The sequence below is a fragment of the Trachurus japonicus genome, chromosome 12, assembly GCF_045865225.1.
Source record: "Trachurus japonicus isolate A0001 chromosome 12, Traja_1.0".
Taxonomy (NCBI): Eukaryota; Metazoa; Chordata; class Actinopteri; order Carangiformes; family Carangidae; genus Trachurus; species Trachurus japonicus.
This window is the reverse complement of record NC_140918.1, coordinates 16,657,960-16,679,628: the sequence shown is the minus strand read 5'-3', so window position 1 is coordinate 16,679,628 and position 21,669 is coordinate 16,657,960. Positions and strand designations below refer to the sequence as shown.

Genomic DNA, 21,669 nt, shown 5'->3' with positions numbered 1-21,669 from the left:
GGAAAAACTTATAATTACATGATGACAAAATGAATGTCTCACCTGAAGCAGACGCACTGCAGATGAGGCTATTTAAGGGAAATTGGCTTCACCTGAAAAGTAAATTACAACATTTCAATCAATAATAACTCATCACAGCCTAATGTGACAGATAATAGTTCATAAAGTTTACACTGGGTTTCTAAGAAGTGAGGAAGTTTAGGGAGCGACTGTAGTGGCTGAAAGTCCTTTGAGAATTATTTCACAGGGTTTTTATTTTGTGTTTACAGGTGAACGCACTGGACACGCTGGGTCAGACGGCGTTACACCGGGCTGCGATGGCAGGCCATCTTCAGACCTGCAGGCTGTTGCTAGGATACGGGGCAGACGCCTCGCTGGTGTCACTGCAGGGCTTCACCGCTGCTCAAATGGGAAATGAAGCCGTACAGCAAATACTCAACGGTAACCCACCCTTTGTGTGTCTGTGTGTGTGATTGAGTGGGTGGGTGGCTGGCTGTGCACATGTGTAGGTGTGTTTTAGTTGCTATGCACTAGCTGGCAACAGCGAGATTAACTGTGATTGTTTTGTAAAGGTCAATATTGATATTTTCAGACTGGTGCAGATAGGTAAATAGTTTTAGAAGACAGAGTGTGGCGTTCACTGGTACAGTAAAGGGAACACCACAGTGCTGCTGCTGCTGCTGCTGCTGCTGCTGCTGCCGCTGCTGCACCAGTTTAAAGGTGGCCTGTGGAGTTTTATTGAAAACAAACAAAAAATCTGTTTGCGTTCTGTATTTCTCACACGCGAAGCGTATGCCTCTATCCTGGAGGTCTAAATGCGATGTCCTTCCACATAAATCATTTTCTGAACAAGATTTTTCTGACATTTCAAAAACCTGCATTATTTATCCTCCATTGTTTACATAGCTACACAGCCTGCAGTTCAACCCACTGACTGGGGTTGCAAGACATGCAAAAAAAAAAAACATATTGCAGTTATATGGCCGCACATTGTTGTTGTATTGGTCATTTTCACTTTTCTTCTTCAATTCAGAAAACATAAAATTCATGCCTAACCCTTATTGTATTGATGTGCTTTTTTTAAAGTAGATTTTTTCAGGCATTTAATGGATAGGAAAGTAGACAGACAGGAAATGGGGAAACAAAAATTGCAGCTCCTGCCATTTGGATTTTGCACTTGGTAATTATTTGACTCAATTACAGTCACACATATAATAATTAAACATGCAGACCTCAAAAGTGAGTGAACAAGATACAAGGTCACACATGCAGTAAGAAATGATTGTGTACTGTTGTTATCTTTATCGCCATTGAGGCAAATAAATAGATATTGTGTTCACCAGCCCTGTGATACTGTAATAAAGCAAAGCACTCATAACTGAAGAACCAAATTAAAATAAAATGCGACTTAGATGACATGAAGATGAACAAATATGTAACCACACACGACTTTCAAGTCTTACATCTGTGCAGGAATTCACTCTGCTGCCCCAAAGGAATTCTGTCTAATGTCGTCTTTTCCCTTCAACTCTTCGTCTCTGTGGAGAACAAATTCACTTTCACAATCACATGTAACTGTTACCAAGTATTTCTAATCTACATGTTGTGCTCCTGTAGAGAACGTCCCCGTGAGAAACTCAGACGTGGACTACAGACTTCTTGAAGCTGCGAAAGCCGGGGACTTGGACACCGTCAAGGTAATTTACTTGCGTTTGACATATTGTGACAGTGAATGCACATTGTTCATTGTTTTTTGCTCACAAGGAAGTAATGTGTGTCATTGTGGTAAAGATAATCCAGATAAACTGCACGTCAGAGTGTACAACTGAAACATTAGACAGGATGGATTGTGTCTCCCCACCGGCCTGTCCGCCCAGTAATGTAATAAATCCTCATGTCACAAATGAATGTGCGCATTGCTGTAGAGGAGTCGGTGTTACAGGGGTTAAATGTGAGGAAACAGACTCCTTACTCTCCCGACAATCAATATGTCCCTAATTTGAAAACTGGAAATGGACGTGAAAAAAAAGAGCGCACCCTCAGTGGCCTCGGCGTGTGTATTGACACCGATCCCTGGGAAGTAATTTGCTCTCAGGGTACGGAAATCTTTTTAATTGCCTCATTAGGAATGGGCTTGGTGTGGGTTCCTGTTTAGAAAAAATGTATATAAAACCAGTTGCATTATTGAAAATAAGCCTGAAGCCAAATATGTTAGTATGTTCTTAAATCAGAGAAAACGTGTGTGTTTACTTTGCACTCATGGGGGTTTGTTTGTGAAGAGGTGAGTCAGAGAATGATGAGCTAAAGATGGACTTATGAAGATGAGCTTATTTCTATTAGGCCTGTTAATTTAACAGTTGCTCATTGACATCGTGTCTCAGATAATCTCACTCTGTGGTGATGTCACAGAGTGTTTGTTTTAAAATTAAACTGGAACAAAATGTTCTGACCTTTCTGACTGTTCTGCTCCTGGTTATAGTGATCTTTTCTTTTTTTTTTGTTAAATGCCAGACAGATACTCGTTGCTGGGAATCAAATGTCTTGTGTTTATGTCTTAGAATGGTTGTCCACATTGATTTCGGTAACAACTGCAAATCTCTATTACTGTTAAAGGCCACAATTCCCCATCTGACAAGATTTCCTCCCCGTAACCCTGTAATCACGGTCGTCTCCTCGCAGCTCTCCGCCTCGGTTAGTTTTGATTCGGCCCGATGGCGGTTTTGATTCGCGCCGGGCCCACACATGTTAAGAACGCAGCCGCTCATGATGTAACAGCATCAGTAATATGTCACAGATGAAGCCGCCCACTAAATGTCAGCAACCTGGTAACATTGGGTAAAGCGTTTGACAGAGGTGTTGGCTGTTCAAGTAAACTCTGCGTGTGTTTCTTTACCCTGCGAGACAGGCAGTTATGGGGTTATCCAGATGAAGAGGCTCTGTCAGAGTGACGTGTGATGCTTTGGCAGGTTGGCAGGGGATCCTGGCAGAACAATGATCTCTGGTCTGGCTCTCTGTCAGCCTTTTTTTTTTTACCTGAGCCACACACACACACACACGTATACAGTATATGCGCTGATTGATGGTTTAAAGAAATAACATCCTTTACACCATGTCTGCTTTGATCTCTATCATCAGTTTAAATGGTGAGCAGGTTCAGACGGTGGCTCTTCTAAAGACGGTCATTCCAGGTGACGGGTCAATGACAGAAAACACTGAACACCACTGGAAATGTTCATTCAGACTTTCCCTGACTTGATTGTTGTGTTGCGGATTTCATTTTAAATGGTTAGACTCTATCTATCCTCGATAATAGAAAAATATGTGAAAACATGGGCCAAGAAATGGGTTTGCGAATTTATCTGGAATAAGACGCTGTCATTTCTCATTTGCAAACGTGTTCCAGTCCTTCCTTCCTTCGGTACGCTGTCGAAGCCCCTTTGGCAGCAATTAGATTCTTCTTTCTTTGGTAAGTCTCGACAACCTTTGAACACCGGGATTTGGGCAGTTTATCCCATTCTTCTTGGCATTTCCCGTCGAGCTCCATCAGGTCAGATGCCGTCCTCGGGTCTCTCCACAGATGTTCTGTGGGCTTTAAATCTGGGCTTTGGCCGGGACACTCAAGGACATTCAGAGATTTTCCGCTAAGCCACTCACACCGTTGTCTTGGCTGTTCGCCGCGGGTCATTGTCCCCAGTTTCAGGTGGTGTGCGCACTCAGGAGCAGGTTTTTCTTCAAGAACCTCTACGTGTTTGGTTGCATTCATCAGTCCCTCAACCCAAATCAGTCTCCTTGTAACCACCCAACAGTTGTGTGTCATTTTTGTTCATGTTATTTCGATGTGGAGTCTCCTCAGGATTTCATAAGTTACCAGTGTTTTCAAGTCATTTACCACTCGCCGTCTTGTTTGATAGAGTTGTCTCTGAAGATGTCAGAAACAAAGAATACATAGGTGATAATCTCCCACAGCCTGAGCTCGTGTCTTCAAATGTCTGGTTTTGTCCGACCAACACTCCAAAGCCGAGAGATATTCAGTTTTATTAGCGTGTACAACAAAGAAAACCATCAAATCCTCACTTCTGAGAAGCTGGAACCAGCAAGTGTTTCCACATCCGCCAACTCACGCTGGCACAGACTGCAGTTTTAAACGCTTTCATGGATCTGAGCTGAAGTGAGAGATAATGGCTTCAGATTGACGAAGTCTGCCAGGAGGATGTTTCATTTCACTTCCAGTAGAACGGGATCCTAGAGAGTTGTAGAAGGGAACTTTGAAATAAATTCCTCTCTCTTCCCTCGCAGTGCTGAACTTTGGTGTAATTGGGTTTGAAATAACAAAAAAGTAACGCTGCTGTTTTCTGTGAACGTCAGGGCAGCAGGTGTCGGCCTCACTTCGGCAGATGCATGGTTTTTTTTTTTGTTATTAGTTCCAATATTGTTGCTGTTGTTCCTTAAACCCTCTTACCCTCCTACATCTTGTCTTTCACAGACATGTTTTTTCATCCTAAATCCGTACAGGTGGTCAGAGTCTGTCTGTTTCTTCCTGTCACTGAAGTGCTGTTTGTCACGTTTGATGTTGTTAATGATTCAAACAAATGTGCATCAGCTAGAGCAGATTTAAATACACATACATATCTTTTTCAAAAAAAGTAAATGTCATGCTTCATAGATTACATATGACTCCATCCATCCATCTTTAGTATGAAAATGGTTTTTGTGCAACAATAGAAATCAAAACTTTCCTCAGAAGAGAATTCTTCTTACAGCTGCTGTATGTGATGTACAAACATACTGTTTATCTTGATTACAACAGCTACGTGACATGTTAGTACATATTTGATCCACCAGTTCAAGTTGTGAACATGTTTTCACCTCTCTCCCTCTCTCTCTCTCCTCAGTCTCTGTGTACGGCTCAGAATGTGAATTGCAGAGATCTGGAGGGACGACACTCCACTCCTCTTCACTTTGCTGCCGGCTACAACAGAGTGTCAGTGGTGGAGTACCTCCTGCACCACGGGGCCGACGTGCACGCCAAGGACAAAGGGTGCGACACTTACCATGTGGTTGAAATTGGTGGTGGGGCAATTAAATATGAGAAAAACAAACCCAGACTGATTTTGAACAATTCTAATTTGAAAAAGCCACAGAAAAGTTCTGGAGGGTAACCACTTGTCATTTTTGATTTCTGAAAACTACTTCTGTGTGTGTGACTGCACTTTTTCCCCCCTGCAGCGGTCTGGTCCCCCTACATAACGCCTGTTCGTACGGTCACTACGAGGTGGCCGAGCTGCTGGTCAGACACGGAGCCTCGGTCAACGTGGCCGACCTGTGGAAGTTCACGCCGCTGCATGAAGCTGCGGCCAAGGGCAAATACGAGATCTGCAAACTGCTGCTCAAGGTTAGACCTGCGGGTTCCCCAATTCATTATGACTAACTTCCAACATGAACACAGATCACTTGATAAATCACAAATTATGTTAAATAATTTTAACAAAACACCTCACGAACAGCCAGTATTACATCATGTGGGAGGTTGCAGGAACAATTAAGGTGAAAGTTAAAACTTGACCTCACTGCACTGAGATGATTTTGTCTTCTACACGTTCACTCACTAAAGTTCAGTAACTTCTTTAAGACCAGTGTCAAATATTAGCATTTTATACTAATCAAAGATGTACTATGCAAGGTTTGCACCTTCATTCAACAGCTTCAGAGTAATTGTGATGGTTAAATGACTTGTTATGGGGAGAATGGAGGCTCTCTGCCTTCCAACTAGGGTCTTTTAGCCAAGACCAACCTTGCAAGATCAACGCCTCCATCCCGGTGTCCCAAATCTTGTCTTGTGAGAAACATGGACTGCTTTACGTCACTACGACACAAACGTGCCTGGTAATCCGTAATCTCTTGTTAATATTACCCACCTCGGTAGAAATCGCTCTACGGATTGCCTTCTTGCTGTCTTCTTTGAAGACAAATGCACATGGCCAGGGAGGGAGGGGGGATTAGTGGTGAGTTTTTACGAGAATGAAAATATGCAAACTGTAGGGGGAGCGCTGAGGAGAGAGAAAGGACCAGACTTGCGTATAGTTCCCCTTTGAATAAATAACTTTGAGTTTTGGACTGTTATTTGGACAAAAACAGGTTTTCTGAAGAATTAAACTGGAGAAACCTGGTATTCTTCACTGTTTTCTGGTATTTTAGGGGATAAAGTTTAGTTAGTTAATTGGCCGATGAATCAGTAATGTGTGTCATCTGAGTGTAGCCTTAGAGATGCATTTGTGTTTTCGCGTGGATCTCAGGGATCAGTGGGATCAACTCTTGCTCAGATGCAGTTTGTAAAATCTGCGCCACAAACACGAGCAAAGCTGCCTGCAGCCACCTTTTCATGACATCATTTGGTCTACCAGATACAAACATTTAAATTTCACGACTTAGTGCAGCTTTATTGCCTTCTGTATACACACACTTTATCATCCCCTACACACAGTTTCCAAGGACAGAAATCTGTCCTGTCTTTTAATAAAAAATCTGCCATCGCGGTGTTGTTGTTACTAAGCAATAACTGACATCTGGCTGCTTGTTTGTGCTGTAAATGAGGGAAATTTAATGTGAACAAGTCAACAAAATGTACCAGAGTTGTCGCCTGGAGTTGGGTAGTTATGATGTGAAACACTGGCATTTTCTCTGATGTAAAAAAACATCAGAAAGATTTCACCAGCCAATCAGAAGAGAGCATTCAGTCGCAGGTATGACTTGTCGTGCTCCCCCACGACAAGTCATAGTTTCCAGCTCCATTTGGGATAAACTCCGACCAATCAGATAACGAGGCTGAAAATATCTGTTGTGTAATACCTGTTCGTCACATCTCTTTGAGTCTAAATGAGTCCTGTGAAATGTTGCAGTTTCACAGCTGAATGTGTTTTTGTTTTTCCAATCATAAACACCTCCAGACAAGGTTACATCACCACTGTGTTGTTGCCATATGGGGCTGCATAAATTAATATTAGATCGACACTGCTGAATTCACACAGGGCACAAACGCACACGCACAAACGCACACAGCTCACAGCCATCCAAACAAGCACAACTAGATAATAATAAAACTTACTAAATCAAAATACAACAAAAAGAAAAAAGTGATTTGTGCAAGGGCAGAGGGGAGGGTGAAGGTTATGGCTTCCTGTCAGTTATATTTTTCAATTAATAGTGCTGAATGTGCTGCCATATGAGTAGGAATGGAAACAAAGGGGACAAAAACATCAGTGCAGCCTGTGTAGGACTGACAAGGTCAGAGTGTCAAGGTGGTGAAAGACGGCTCTGCAGGCAACAGTTCACAGCAGTTATCACTTTGGGACTGTAACTACGCAGCGCTGGCAATAAACAAAGTAAACAGCGATAATGCAGTGGGTTGTGTGGACGTGGATGTGGTGAATGGTGCAGTCAGCGGAGGGGCTGGGATGACAGGGAGTGGGCAGTGTGGTGATAGGTGACAGCTCTGGAGGGGGGTGGGCGGGCAGGGTGGGGTGGGATGTTTCTCTGTCTGACTGGTTTCTGTATCAGTCCACACAGACAGCCGGGGAACAAACACACTCGGGCCACTACTGTGTGGCATGAGTGATTTCCCCACAGGCGGCGAGTTTTTGCTGTAAATAATGTTGTAATGCTGGAAGTACCAGTGATGTAGTGCTGAATAAACTGACAACTCAAATAACGGTTAATTGTTCCAGTCATTTATCAAGCAAAAAATGCCAAACATTTGCTGGTTCCTGCTTCGCAAAATGTGAGATTTTCTTGCTCCTCTGATGTATTGCCGTTAATTAAACATCCTGGGATTTTTGGTCCCATGAAATAAAGCAATTAAAGAATGTCATTTCTGGCTCAGGGAAAAAAAAGAAAGAAAGAAAAAAAAAAACATTTCTGGGACAATGCGACTAGTTAACGGAAAAACAACTTGTGCCCCACGGTGCTTTGATGTTACAAGTTGTAGAAGAGAATGTGAAGGAGTGGTCTTACTGTTTTTAAAAGCCCCAAATCCATGTACACAGCAGAGATGTGAAGCCCAGAATATGGAGACTGTCTCTCTAAGAATATGAGGTGAAATCTATTATTTAACACTCTATTACACAGTATGTATGAAAGGCAGGTGAAATGCAGCCATCCATGGACCTGACCTCCCCATAGGCAAACTGATATTGATTGATTCAAAGTCTGAGAAGGAGGGGAGGGGGGCAGGAGCGAGAGCCACATGGCAACAGTTGTTCAGGGTATTGGCAGTTGACAGTTTTGGCAACAGATGTGTGTTACAAGTGAAGGAATAAAGGACAGGAAAGGATAAATTAGTGGAGAGGAAGAAGGACTAACATCACTCAAGTGTTGATATTCTAATATATAGATATATATCATATCGTCATCACACCTTCCCTAGGGATATGGATTTTATTGCCGGATTCTTGCCAGTACAAAGCCATTAAGTCCAAATGCAACAGACAGAAGAACTCGCTGCTGTGTCGGTGTGTGAGCCGCGTGTAGCTTCATGTGCCGATACATCCCAGCCAGTCAGCGCTCTCAGAAACAGTCCTGGAGTTCAGAGATACAGCGGCTCCCTGAGGCCACACTCACTGATCTGATGGCTGGTCTGGCTTTTGCAATAAGAGGTCTGGAGGCAAAGGGTCAGAAACACAGACAGATGATCGATTGTCCGGGGTGGACTTTCTTTTTTTTTGTTTTTTTTTTCTTCTCAATCTGGTTGGTTAAAAATTCTCTTACTGGCACATTTCACTTGGATTTGATTGTGATTCTTCTCTACACATGGCAGCGCCTTCATTTCCCCTTTAACACACACACATACACACACATACGCAAATACACACATACACGCATGCATGCAAGTAACAGAGTGTTCCCACACTTTGGTGTTAATCTGCCATGGCCTCGGGATGTAACTGTTCTCTCTTTTTGAATAATCTACTCCAGAGTTCAGCAGTAGGTTTTCCTTTGTCTTCTCTGTTTGTTGTCAACTTCCTATTGTCCCCCTTTTTTTTGTGTTTGGTTTGTGCTCGAGATAAAACTCTGCTGCATGTGCTCGCGCTATAAGGATAGTGAGACATACAAAATGCACATTAGCATTTTCTTTTCGTTAGGGTTCCAGTGCCAGCACATAATGAATTCGAATTTCTCCTCAATTAAAGGAGAATCCGTCTTATTAGCACTTGGCATCAAATGTCTGAACTCAAAACGACTTCAGATCTCGACTTGAGGTCTGGGACCGATGTGATGACCAACTGTCAATCAAGAGGGGAGACAATCTTCTAGTCTCTGTTTCTGTGTAGTGTCGGTGTTGTGGATAAGCACCCAGCTCCTCTCATGTTCCACTACTACAAATCTTTTAAGAAGTGGAACATAGGCTGAATTCAATGAAGGAGTAACAAAACTGACATTAATTTATATGTAAATGTCCCCCAATTATTTCTATTCAAATTTTTTCCTCGATAGTGAATAAATTACAGGGAGAGTGTGATTACAGCAGCAGTGTGGGGATAATAGAAATGGAGAAGTAGGACGGAAAAATTTAAAACACATAGGTAAAGAAACAAAACAAGAAAGAAACCATCCATACAGCCATGGGAGACGTATAACGGACATTTCCAGGCCAGTAGTGGATGCCCGGGGGAGTGGTCCCACAACATCAAATTTTAATGAGCGGATTTCAAAACTTACAATGAAATGACAAGTTAAACCGTAGCCTAGGAGACAGCTGAGCGATGAAAATGTCTGCTTCCCTCTCCGGTCTCCTGGGTGTGTGGTGTTTTCTACTTCACTGGATGTCCTGTCCTCACCTCTCTATACCTTCGTCTCTCTCCCTCTCTTCCTCTCTCTGGTGAATTACCTTCATCCTCCTCTCACTTGAAGCTCCTCCACCGGCTTCTGGACCATGAGGGATTTTGAGCACCGATAGTTTTTAGATTTGACGATAGTTAATGTTTCCTACTGACAGTCGGCGTCCCTAAAATCTTTAGCTTCTGGCTTTTGGCATTTCACCAAAAAAAAAAAAAAAGAAGAACTTTTAAGATGGATTAACCTTAAATGTGAGTGTGCATATCTGCTTGTTGTGATTCTCTCTGCATCTTTTCACTAACCTCCCTCTTTCTCTCCTCCTCTCTGCAGCACGGAGCAGACCCCACCAAGAAGAACCGCGACGGGAACACGCCTCTGGACCTGGTGAAGGACGGGGACACGGACATCCAGGACCTGCTGAGAGGAGACGCCGCGCTGCTGGACGCCGCTAAGAAAGGCTGTCTGGCTAGAGTGCAGAAGCTTTGCAGCCCAGACAACATCAACTGTCGGGACACGCAGGGACGCAACTCCACCCCGCTGCACCTGGCTGGTAAATACGCATGCGGAAACATGAAGACACAAAAGCAGCGCACGCAGACACATATCACACATCACACACAAAGCTCACCTTTATCTCTCTGAATATGTAAAGCTTTGCAAAGAAGTCCAGAAGTTTTTACTTGCTGTTTGGCTGAAGTTTGCAGGATTTAAGTGACTTTGGACATGGTGAATTTGCTGGTGCCAATCACTCCGGTTTGAGTATCTCAAGGAAAAAAAAAAAAAAAAAGCCGACCTCTTGGGATTTTAGCTTAGAGCAGTGCCAAGAATGAGGCAATTAACACCAGACAGCCAGTGAAGTCTTCAGGGTAAAAACACTGTTCAGAGACGGGCAGGTCTGGGCAACAGCAATTTATCAATAATCACATGCAGAGGGATTAGCACTTAGATCACTTATCAGAACACTCAGGTGGCCGAGCCGACATCACACGTAGTGCACAGGTGCAGCACCGCACTTAAGATTTAATATCACTGTGGAACACAGACTTCCTTATGTGACCACCAGGCCAAGTTTATGGCCGGTTGTTGACACAGTAACGCTTTTTGCTTCACGGTAATAAGAGCAAAGTGAATCAGAGAAACAGTATTGGAATAACGAGGTAACAAGGCAGAGGGATGAAAGTAGTAAAAATAAAGATGAGTCACTTCAAATGAAAACTAAAAGCGTGCCGTGGAGCTGAACAGATGAGGGTCCAGATGAATACACCCTTGGTAATAAAGTGTGTAGTGGGAGCAGCCAGGAGACCCCGACCTCAGCATCTCAGTGTTTGTTATGGCTCATAGGGGATCAATAAGTCTGAAATATAACTGGGGCGTCACACTGCAGTGCCTTAAAAGTTATCAGCACCATCTAAAAATCAATTCTTTAAAGCATATGGAGGCTGTGAAGAAACGCAAACACAAGGGTAATAAGTGCTGAGCAGAGCTCTGAAAACTGGGAAAAGCTCCGACTGACCTTTATTTTGAATGATAGATGACTCGGTTGTGACGTGGGGCCGTAATGCGGAAAGATGTTTGGTCAAATTCTAGATTTAGATTAATTTGGTTGTTTAACGATTAATAATTCTCAAAGGGAAATGTCAACATTCAGGGAAATTTCACATATCCGCCTCCTTCCTGAGAGTCAGATGAGGAAATTGATCTATGAATATGTCATCATTTACCAAATTAATAGACTGCCACTGTCAACACTGCACTATATTGCCGTTAAGCTCACCTTGGATCTCTCACAAACTTCAAGCAGTTTTTAAACACTGATGGCAAAGATAATTCAGGTCCTCAAAGGTACACACACACACACACACACACACACAAACAAACACAAACACGCTCATGTTTTTATTCCGTATCTGTGACCACGATAACATCAGCCTCAGAGATAACAAGAGAAACATCATGCTGCTGCGGCGGCAGCGGCTCACAGTCATAAACACACACACAAACACAAACACACACTAATCCATATTGAGATTCACAAATACTGAGCTGATACAATCGCTGATAAAAATGAAAAAAAAAACAAAAAAAAACCACAACACACGTCATCTCTCTGTCCAAAGCACAGACGGGGCTGTAAACACAAAGCACAAAAGGGAACAAATACAAAAAATAGAAAGTGAGGCAACATTTATTATCACAGTCGCACAACAAAACACAATCACTTGTATATCTTCACATCATATAGACAGAGCGAACAGAGAATGGTCGATATTATAACTTTGTGCTTTTGTTGTATTTTCTGTCAGGATTCTATGAAAGTGTTGTGACTATCGCTGGCATAAATTGTGAAGATTACATTTGTGCACCACAGAGAGATTGTGTGACAGCAGCAGTGTGAATGGTTCACACCAGTTTCCCTTTAACTTCACACAGACAATTTGCTGGAGGTTGAAGTCGAGTGTTTTCTTTCACTTTTACCAGTTTTCCTCCATCACCGCCTCCGTCCATCTCTGGCGGCAAAACTGACTTGCCTGTTTATTTATTTTCTACACTTTATTTAAAGATAATATATCGGTAATAGTATACTGTATATATGTTGATAGATGTGGCCACTTAGACACACGCCCACTCACCCTCTGCGTGGATGTACTTTCTTATAAAAGGAGAAGATGATGATATGCTGCTGTGCCGCATCTCACACGTCTGTCTGTCTCTCTCCCTCCTTCCTTCCTTTTTCTTTGTATCTCTACCTCTGTCCATTGTCTTCTTTTCTGTCCTGCTGTGTTTTCCATACAACTCAACCCACCCACCCACCCCCCGTGCCTCTTTCCAGCTGGCTACAACAATTTGGAGGTAGCTGAGTATCTGCTGGAACATGGAGCCGATGTGAATGCACAGGACAAAGGAGGGCTTATACCTTTACACAATGCTGCTTCATACGGGGTAAGACACACACACATACACACACACACACACCCCTGAGTTCAGTTCAGTTCAGTTCACAGATGCTGCTCTTATTATATTTGATATCTATCTGCAATTTACATCCAATAAAAGTATCAATTATGCATCTAGTGTAACATTGAAATCAATAGTCACTCACTCACAATTAATCAGTAGACAGATATTGCACTGCTTTATTTTTCACATTCTGAGTGTTTGCTGCTTTTCTCTGAGTTATAAATTGAATTTGAGAGTCTGTAGTTGTACATTGTCGGGCAAATTCCTCTGGGTTGTGTTGGACAAAACAATTTGAAGATGTCACACTGGGCATTTGGGGATACTTCCCTGTTCTAGCTGACTAGATTGAATGTCATGAAGTTCTCCCTCTGTTAAGTCCATATCACGTGTGGTTTGTATAAGACAGAGTGACAGAATATTATTATGGAGCTTACATCCACATATTCAGGTTGGGGCTTTGAGTAACTGCGATGCTGTGCAGCTCTTTTGTTTGTGCAGCTCACAGACCAGTAAATACCTGCAGCTATCTGATAAGGCTCAATAAGAACCTCACTTATTTCCACTCTGTTCCCCCCGTGAAATGATCACTGTTATCAATAGTGTTTCACGTCTCTGAAGCGGAGCATGCGCGCGATTTTGTGGCTCATCTGGAGTCCTCTGTTGTCTCAGAGTCGCACAGACAGCGTTCTGCTACTGACAGAGTCAAACACATGTTTGAATGAAAACTTGATGAGCTCTGTATTTATGGGATACACACACACACACACACACACACCCTGTGGCATCTCCCACAGTTTCCCAGAAATAAGCTCCATTGTGTTTGGAGCTGGAGACGATGAGGAGAAAGAACAGTGAAGGAAAGAAAGGAAGGACCAGGGGGAAAACAAGAATCACGATGGAGTTAATAATTCACACCATTTCTGTTCCAGAGAACATATTACATTTTTTTTCTGATCACAATTTTTACAACACTCATCCACCACAGTTCACACATTTGCTCTCATTAAATCCTTTTTACTTCTCATTAAACTCTATTACTGTTGTCTTTTTTTTCTTGTTGTTCTTCTCTCTGTTGTCACCTCCTCTCCTGTGCCCAGCACGTGGACATAGCCGCCCTGCTGATCAAGTACAACACATGTGTCAACGCCACAGACAAGTGGGCGTTTACCCCCCTTCACGAAGCGGCCCAGAAGGGACGGACTCAGCTCTGCGCCCTGTTATTGGCCCATGGAGCCGATCCCACTATGAAGAACCAGGAAGGACAAACACCGCTGGACTTGGCAACGGTGCGCAGCGCTTTCACAGGAATCAGTTGGCTCTCACTCACATGGGAAATCATTAGATTCAACAGCTGTTCTGTTGGTTATGGTTTACTATGCAGACAAAAGAGCAGCGTGAGGGAAAGGTGATGCAGGTAGCTTCCTAACTCCTGGCAACGTAATGATGCTTCCTAATTGGTTTTCGTGCACCATAGTTGAAAACACGCTTCTGCAGCCGATGGGCACAGCAAGTGAAGAGCAGCTTATGATTCTAACATTTGTGGAAAAAACACATAATAATAGTCTGTTTATTTGTGCATCGTGGATTTTGTAGAAACATGAGATGCTTTGCTTTTAGTGCTTTGATTGAATTGGCTCATGGTCAGAGAGCGTGCTCATTAGCAGGGATTACGATGGGGGAAAAAAAGAGCAAAGACACTGTGTTTCCATTTAGTTGTTTTTGTCTAAATGAGTTATTATCAAATGTGTTAGGTGACTTTCAGCATTATCTAAATCTACCATTAATTTCAAACCATATACGCATAGAAATACTGTATGAAAAAGTACAATCACTGAGTTGTGTAATTAAGGAGTGTCTGTTCGTTTCTTTTATCCGTCGCAGGCTGATGACATCAGAGCTTTGCTGATTGACGCCATGCCGCCAGATGCGCTGCCAAGCTGTCTGAAGCCACAGGCCACTGTGGTAAAGTATCCTGACTCTTAAATACAAGTACAGCACAGACAGAGAGCGTTCAGCTGGAACGTGTCCTGTGGAGGCCAGACGTTGTGTTTTCTACTAGAAGAAACATGACACAATTCATTTAGCGTGAGAGTATTTAGTTTAATCTGGAGCAATTAGGTGTTAAAGCTTAAAGTGATACACCAAAATTTTTTTTTCCGTGTCTTGCCTCACTCCCAAGTCCATGACAAGCAGATAGACATCATCCTTTCAACTGTGTGTGCAGTAACAAGGGAGATGGAGCCGTATCGCCCGTAATTAGCTTAGCTCAAACGCTGGAAGTGCATAGGTAGTGTTAGCCTGCCTCCTACCTGAGCCGAAATCAGCAGTCAGAAACTGATTTAATTTTAGCTCTAAACTCTGTAAATATTTCACTTTTTCAACATTCGGGGCTACGCAAGCTAGCCGTTGTGACCAACGCACTCCGGTTACTTTCACAAAATAAAACACCCGTTGCCCTTTACATACAGACGTGCTTTTACTTTGAAATAGGAAACTAACCTACCCTCGATGTAGCTAGCTTGAACCAAAATAAACCGTCTTTGCTTCAACCCTCCGTTTTGACCAATCTCGTCCCGTTACCGGCATTTGACCGCTCAAGATGCCTTACCGGAGAGTTTTGTCAGCTCTGAGACGAAGATCGGTCCATTTAGAGTTGCTGAAGAGTGTCTCTGATAACTTTTGGTGGAGGCAGGCTAACACTACCTATACACTTCCAGCGTTTGAGCTAAGCTAATTACGGGCGATACGGGCTCTCCCTCGTTACTGCACGCACAGTCGAAAGGATGGTGTCTATCTGCTTGTCATGAACTCGGGAGTAAGGCAAGACACGTAAAAAAAAAAAATGTTGGCATATCCCTTTAAAGGTGCAGAAGACTGTTTATATTTGACCTTTGAAAGCTAAAATAAGCAAACAAAAAAATTTGACTTTCTGGCCCTTTAAAACAAATCTCGTCCCTCCCACCAGGTGAGTGCCAGTGTGGTGAGTGGAGGTGCAGCAGGGGGCGTGGTCATCTCGCCCTCTCCATCCCCCTCCTGCTTGTCTGCAGCCAGCAGCATAGACAACCTGACCACACCCCTCGGTGACATCACAGTGGCCGGAGCCACTGGAACTGCAGACGGAGCATCGGGCTCCGACAGAAAAGAAGGAGAAAGTACGTTTACACACACACACACACAGTCCTAGACCGAGCTGGTTGTTTTGTTATGGGTGTAGTGAATGTAAACAAATGTAATAGCTGAGGCTGACATTACTGTGTCCCTGCAGCTCTGCTCGACATGACCATCAACCAGTTCTTAAAGAGCCTGGGGCTCGAACACCTCCGAGACATCTTCCAGCGGGAACAGGTACACACACACACACACACGCGCACACACACACACGCATACTGTACACTTAATCTGTCTGTGAATGGTGTGAGGAAATGAAGGGGTAGTAGACCTCAAAATGATCTTCAAATGGCAACTAAATAAAATAAGTTTTTTGTAAATGGCCTTGTTGTAAACTAATTTGTTTTATCATCTTCCCTCCTTTTGCTTTTACTCCATTGTCAGTTTTGTTTTCGTGATGGTTAATTTTAGAAAAGCGGAACAAAATAGAGCGATACAGAGGATTAGTTGGAGTGGGTTGCGCTGCAGACAGAGGAAGGTCAGAGAGAGAACAAACAGGAATAACCAGAGAGAGGGAGAGGGATGCTTGAGGAGAAAGATGGAGAAAATAGAAAGACAGAGTCATGGAGACAGATGGGGTGACAGAAAGAGGAGAAAACAGACAGAGAGAGAAAGAGACGGTGATAGAAATAGAAACTGAAAGGTGACAGCTGGCAAAAGGCTAAGCAAAGAGGGGTGTGTTTGTGTGTGCATGTGTGCGAGCACATGGGTTTTGTGTGTGTGTCATGTTAACATCACTGTAGGAATCAAGTCTTCATTAATACTCAGATCAAGAGCGAGAGGGAAGCGAGCTTCAGCGGGGTGTTAACAGAAAAGCACATTTATTTCAAAACTGGAATGGAAATCACAAAACTGTGGTAAAAATAAAGAAACATTGAATCTATTCTCACTGTTTTAATTAATAACGCTCAATCCAAGCAGAAATCTCTTGGGCTCAAAAATAAATCCAACACATGAGCGCTAAAAAGTGCAGTTCTTTGAATGACCATTAATATCTGACTGTTGAGTCTCTTGTGTTAAAATGTTCAACTTTACAGTAGAAATAAAAGTGTTTATAGCCTGATACAGCCAATTCCCTCCTTCATCATAAACTAAACTATGATGATACCTTTCTTTGCCTTTTCCTCCTTTATGCCCATATTTGGAGTAGCTGCCAAGATGGTGATGGTTCAGCAACAAGCTCTGAGCTTTAAAACCACTCTTTTGAAATCAGTGGGGGACATCACAGAGGATGCGCCCATCTTTATTTACAGCCTAAGTGTGAATTCACTTCCTCTTCACTCAGACTTTGTAGTTGTGGGTGAAGATTAGTACAGTAGAAAGGTTTAACCATGATTTTTTCAACAGTTAATGCAACATATGAGGTTAATTTAGCTCCATTTAATGTTATTGTTACTCAGTCATGAACCTGAAGTCTTGGAAGAACAAGTAGACGTCACACAGATGGAAGTTCGAGTCAAACACTATTCACAGAGACAACTGCTTTGTTCCTGCTTTTTACAGCTCTTTAAAAAAGAAACTGAGGTGTCGGCTTGAAACATCAGCCGGGCTGATGTGTGACTTTTATTAGGTGTTTGAGGTGATTGCATCACGTTGGCGTGTGACACAAACTGGTAGGGAGACAAAAACAGGCTTCTGCAGAGGTGAAGAGATGAACTTTTCATCTCTTTGCTGCGATTTAATACGTACTTTTGGTTTCTGGAAAAAAAAAAAAGTGTTTGCTGTTGTTTCCTCAGCAGACTTATTGAGGCTGCGATGATTTACACCTGTAACAGTAATCACAGCAGCACAGAGGGAAGTAGGTAAAGGTTACCGTCTGAAAAGTGGAGTAATCTGGGCTTCCAGCATGAATCTCATCTTTGTTCTTCCTGAACAAACTCACCATCATCAATTTGCATTTCAATAGCTTGATTATTGTCAACTATTCATTGACCTTTTCTTCAGGCAGCTTATGTCTTTCTCTCATGAATATTTGCCAGACTACCTGTCTTTGCAGTATGTTTTAGATCATTGAACTCATTATTATTGATTATTGGCAGTTTGCAGTTGCAGAGAGAGACCTTGTCATGTTTCCATTGACTCCTACACTTAAATTAAATCAGTATATAATTAAAAATATAGATCGTGTGGTTGGTGCACAATATTTGACATTATTACAATGTGTTATTTTGACAGCAGGAAGAAACATGAGCGAGATTGACATGGCTTCTTGGTTGTTGTTGTTGTTGATTTTGGGGCAGATTTCACTGGACGTGTTGGCAGACATGGGTCACGAGGAGCTGAAAGAGATCGGCATCAACGCTTACGGTCACAGACACAAACTCATCAAGGGCATCGAGAGGCTGCTGGGAGGCCAGCAAGGTCAGGACACGCGCACACACTCATAAATAACCACGAAAGGACCATGAGAAACTTTGGAAACTAGTTAACAGAAATGTCAGCACATTTGTACATTTGAGCTTTAATTAGCCTTTACAAGCTGAAGGCTGGAGGCAAATAGAGAGAGATCGAGATTGTGTTGTAGTGAAATAATAATGCTTTTTAGCAGCTTAACACTTGAACTGTAATTTTAATATTGATATATATATTCATTCAGAAATTGTATTTAATAGGATTAACCCCTTGAGAGGAATCCTCTCGTTTTCGAGGGGGTCCTAAAATACATTACAAACAAAAATAAAGGGACAAAACACAATCAACAATCTACAGACATACAACAACAAAGACAAATGAGTCTTTATATATATAAAAAAATATATATAGTAAATATATATATATACACACATATATATATATATATATATATATATATATATAAGCTGACAATAGACACTGTCAGCTTCCATGTCTGAGAGAGGATTTAGGATGAGTAAAAGAATAAGCACAACCTCTCGATGGCCACAAATGGCCATAGCAATAGCCTAGTAGAACTAAAAAAAAAGTATAATAATAACATAATGTTGCAAATTGAAATTACAGCGTGTTATATTATAATAATAATATTGATATAACATCATCTGAAACATGTGCAATTTAACTCAAAATAAGAAGACAAAGAAGATTTAAACCTATGAAAAGAAGTCAATGAGCATATGTTTAATGGAATATTATTCCAATTATGATGGCGCTTTAAACATAAATGCTCTTTTACCGATTGTTTTGTTCACTGTAGGAATATATCTATATCTAATATCTAATCTCTTAGTTATGTACATGAATATACTTGTAATTTATGGCAAAATGAGCCGCTTAGGTCATAAGCATGAAGTGTTAACATGATTAATGAATTCATCATGTTTTGCTCTGATTTTAAATTGGGCTGCTGAACAAGACAAAATGTGTGTTTGTAGGTGCAAACCCGTACCTGACGTTCCACTGCTCCAGTCAAGGCACCGTGCTGATCGACCTTGCACCGGACGACAAGGAATTCCAGTCGGTGGAGGAGGAAGTATGCAAACACATGCATCCTTAATTTACACAAAAAAAAACAAGACATGCACACTGATACAAACAGACTTTTCAGGTGGTAGAATTTGTGCATCATTTGTATTTTCAACCATCTGGCTGAGGACGCACCACAGTGTGTCTGTCTACAGCAGCACAACACAAAGCGGCTCCATATTAACTGCTGTGCTGACTGGATTGCTCTTGTAAATGAAAGCAGTAACTCAAAGAGACAGCAGATATCAGAGTGAATGAGTATGAAATTAATGAGGACCGTCAGATGTTAACAGGAATTTAACAGGTAATTTAAACCGTAGTTTGTTAGTTTTTTACGTGAGCTCTTGGAAGATGATTGGCGTGAGCTCCCCGTGGACTGTGCTGAAATGTTGGCAAACTGCTTTTTCACATATTCACACCAGAATTTAATTTTAATAGACGTCAATAATTTCGGTCATTAGCAAGATAAATAGTTTTCACAACCGCACAGGAACATCGCCGTGAAATGCGTTCCAACGGCTCCATCACGTCGTAAATCCGAATGCAGCAGTTTCCGTCTTTATCGCTGCTGACGCCGCACATTTGCAGCGGCCGCATTGTTTCTAAATTTCCCACAGGCATCGTCGAGGTATCCGCTCCGATTGAGTGAGTTGCTGCTTCACTTTATCACTGACAAAATGGCTCTTGTGATCCATATTTTCTAAGCCAGTAGTCGGCAACAGACAAAACACCAGATAATGAGCCTTCGCGGGATCGAGGAGATGAATTTTGTACTTTGAGCCGGTCGCTAGGCATCGCTTGTAGAGGCTCGTCTGAGGTGTGAGCTATGAAAATGACTTATCAGTGAGTCCGCTAATGCTGTCCAGAGAGCTGTAATGAATCACACATTATGATCAACACACATGGAATCAGCCTCACATTAGGATGTGTTGTTTTTTTTTATACCCCACACATTTATTCTTTTAACTTTTAAAAAATATCATCTGACTGTTGATTTCCTCCTCAGCTACAGAGCACTATCAGAGAACACCGCGACGGAGGCAACGCAGGCGGAGTCTTCAGCCGGTACAACATCATCAAGGTGTGGACTCCTATCTACTGTAGTTCAATTCATTTTTATTCTTAATTCACAGCAGAAGTTACACGTACTACTGTACTTGTTCTCTCTGATCGCAGATTCAGAAGGTGGTGAATAAGAAGCTTCGGGAGAGATACGCCCACAGACAGAAGGAGATCGCAGATGAGAATCACAACCACCACAACGAGCGCATGCTCTTTCATGGTAAAAAAAATACAATATGTGACAGCCTCACCTTCATGGGCATACAACGTTTTTGTGGGTTGTTACATAGTGTAATATATGTGTATATTTCATCAATCGATCGATCAGTCCATTGGCTACATGTTCCGTTATCCGTGCAGGGTCATTGGGGCGTAGAGCCACTCCCAGCTGACATAGGGCGAGGATGTGGTACAACCCGTGACCCCGGACAGGCCACCAGGTTATCACAGGGTCAACATAGAGAGAGGATAATGCAGGCAGGCTAACACTCACGTGAACGGGCAAGTTAGAGACGCCTATTAAGTTAATGTGCAGGTCTCTGGACTGTGGGAGGAAGCTGGACACAAACAAAGACACAGGGAGAACATGCCAACTTCACCCAGAAATGCCCCAGGCTTGGGAATCGAACCCAGACCCTACTTGCTAAGCTGAAACAGCGCTAATGACAGCATCACAATGCTGCCCTGTACATTTTGTTTCATTTTTTTGGTACAGGCATCCAAGTCTGTGTATTTGCTGGTCGGCTGCTGTAAACCACGTAAACACTGCTGTCATGTGACATTTTTTGTCAGCTGTGTATCCACTTTGCTAACCACGTGAGTGTTTGATTTGGCTCTATGGCCTGGTAAAAAAAAAAAAAAAAAAACAGACCAGAAAATCCACAGAGGCTGGAGATGCATGTGACAGTTCGTCCCACCTAGTGACAGTTTTTTTCTCTTGATTTAACTTTTGATCACATCTGCCCTGCAGCCTCAGTCACTTCCTCTTAGTCAACACAAGTAAAGCGCAGATTCAACCATTTGTTTTCTCTCAGATGAACTCTGCTTTGCTCTGCAATGTTTTCCTTCTCGCAGCCTGAGTGTAAGCTTGAACGAATCGCATTAATCTTCCATGTCCCCTTTCAACCACAAGGCTCATTCAAGACAAAACCCTCAGGACTACGGCCAACTTCTGCGTCTTTCTGCTTTAAACACTGTAGATTAGCAATTTAC

At 42.4% G+C, this 21,669-nt stretch overlaps 1 protein-coding gene across 1 annotated transcript in view; it reads left to right on the top strand.

Annotated features, from left to right (window-relative positions):
* tnksa (tankyrase, TRF1-interacting ankyrin-related ADP-ribose polymerase a) overlaps positions 1 to 21,669 on the top strand; it is an 87,740-nt gene that overhangs the window by 60,066 nt on the left and 6,005 nt on the right. Inside the window, exons 13-26 of the mRNA XM_085793543.1 lie at positions 270 to 441; positions 1,618 to 1,697; positions 4,893 to 5,038; positions 5,227 to 5,392; positions 10,159 to 10,378; positions 12,659 to 12,768; positions 13,884 to 14,072; positions 14,668 to 14,748; positions 15,752 to 15,938; positions 16,052 to 16,131; positions 18,195 to 18,315; positions 19,305 to 19,402; positions 20,402 to 20,476; positions 20,572 to 20,677. Of these exons, the coding sequence (XP_085649669.1) occupies positions 270 to 441; positions 1,618 to 1,697; positions 4,893 to 5,038; positions 5,227 to 5,392; positions 10,159 to 10,378; positions 12,659 to 12,768; positions 13,884 to 14,072; positions 14,668 to 14,748; positions 15,752 to 15,938; positions 16,052 to 16,131; positions 18,195 to 18,315; positions 19,305 to 19,402; positions 20,402 to 20,476; positions 20,572 to 20,677 (1,831 nt within the window). The remainder of the gene's footprint in view (positions 1 to 269; positions 442 to 1,617; positions 1,698 to 4,892; positions 5,039 to 5,226; positions 5,393 to 10,158; positions 10,379 to 12,658; positions 12,769 to 13,883; positions 14,073 to 14,667; positions 14,749 to 15,751; positions 15,939 to 16,051; positions 16,132 to 18,194; positions 18,316 to 19,304; positions 19,403 to 20,401; positions 20,477 to 20,571; positions 20,678 to 21,669) is intronic.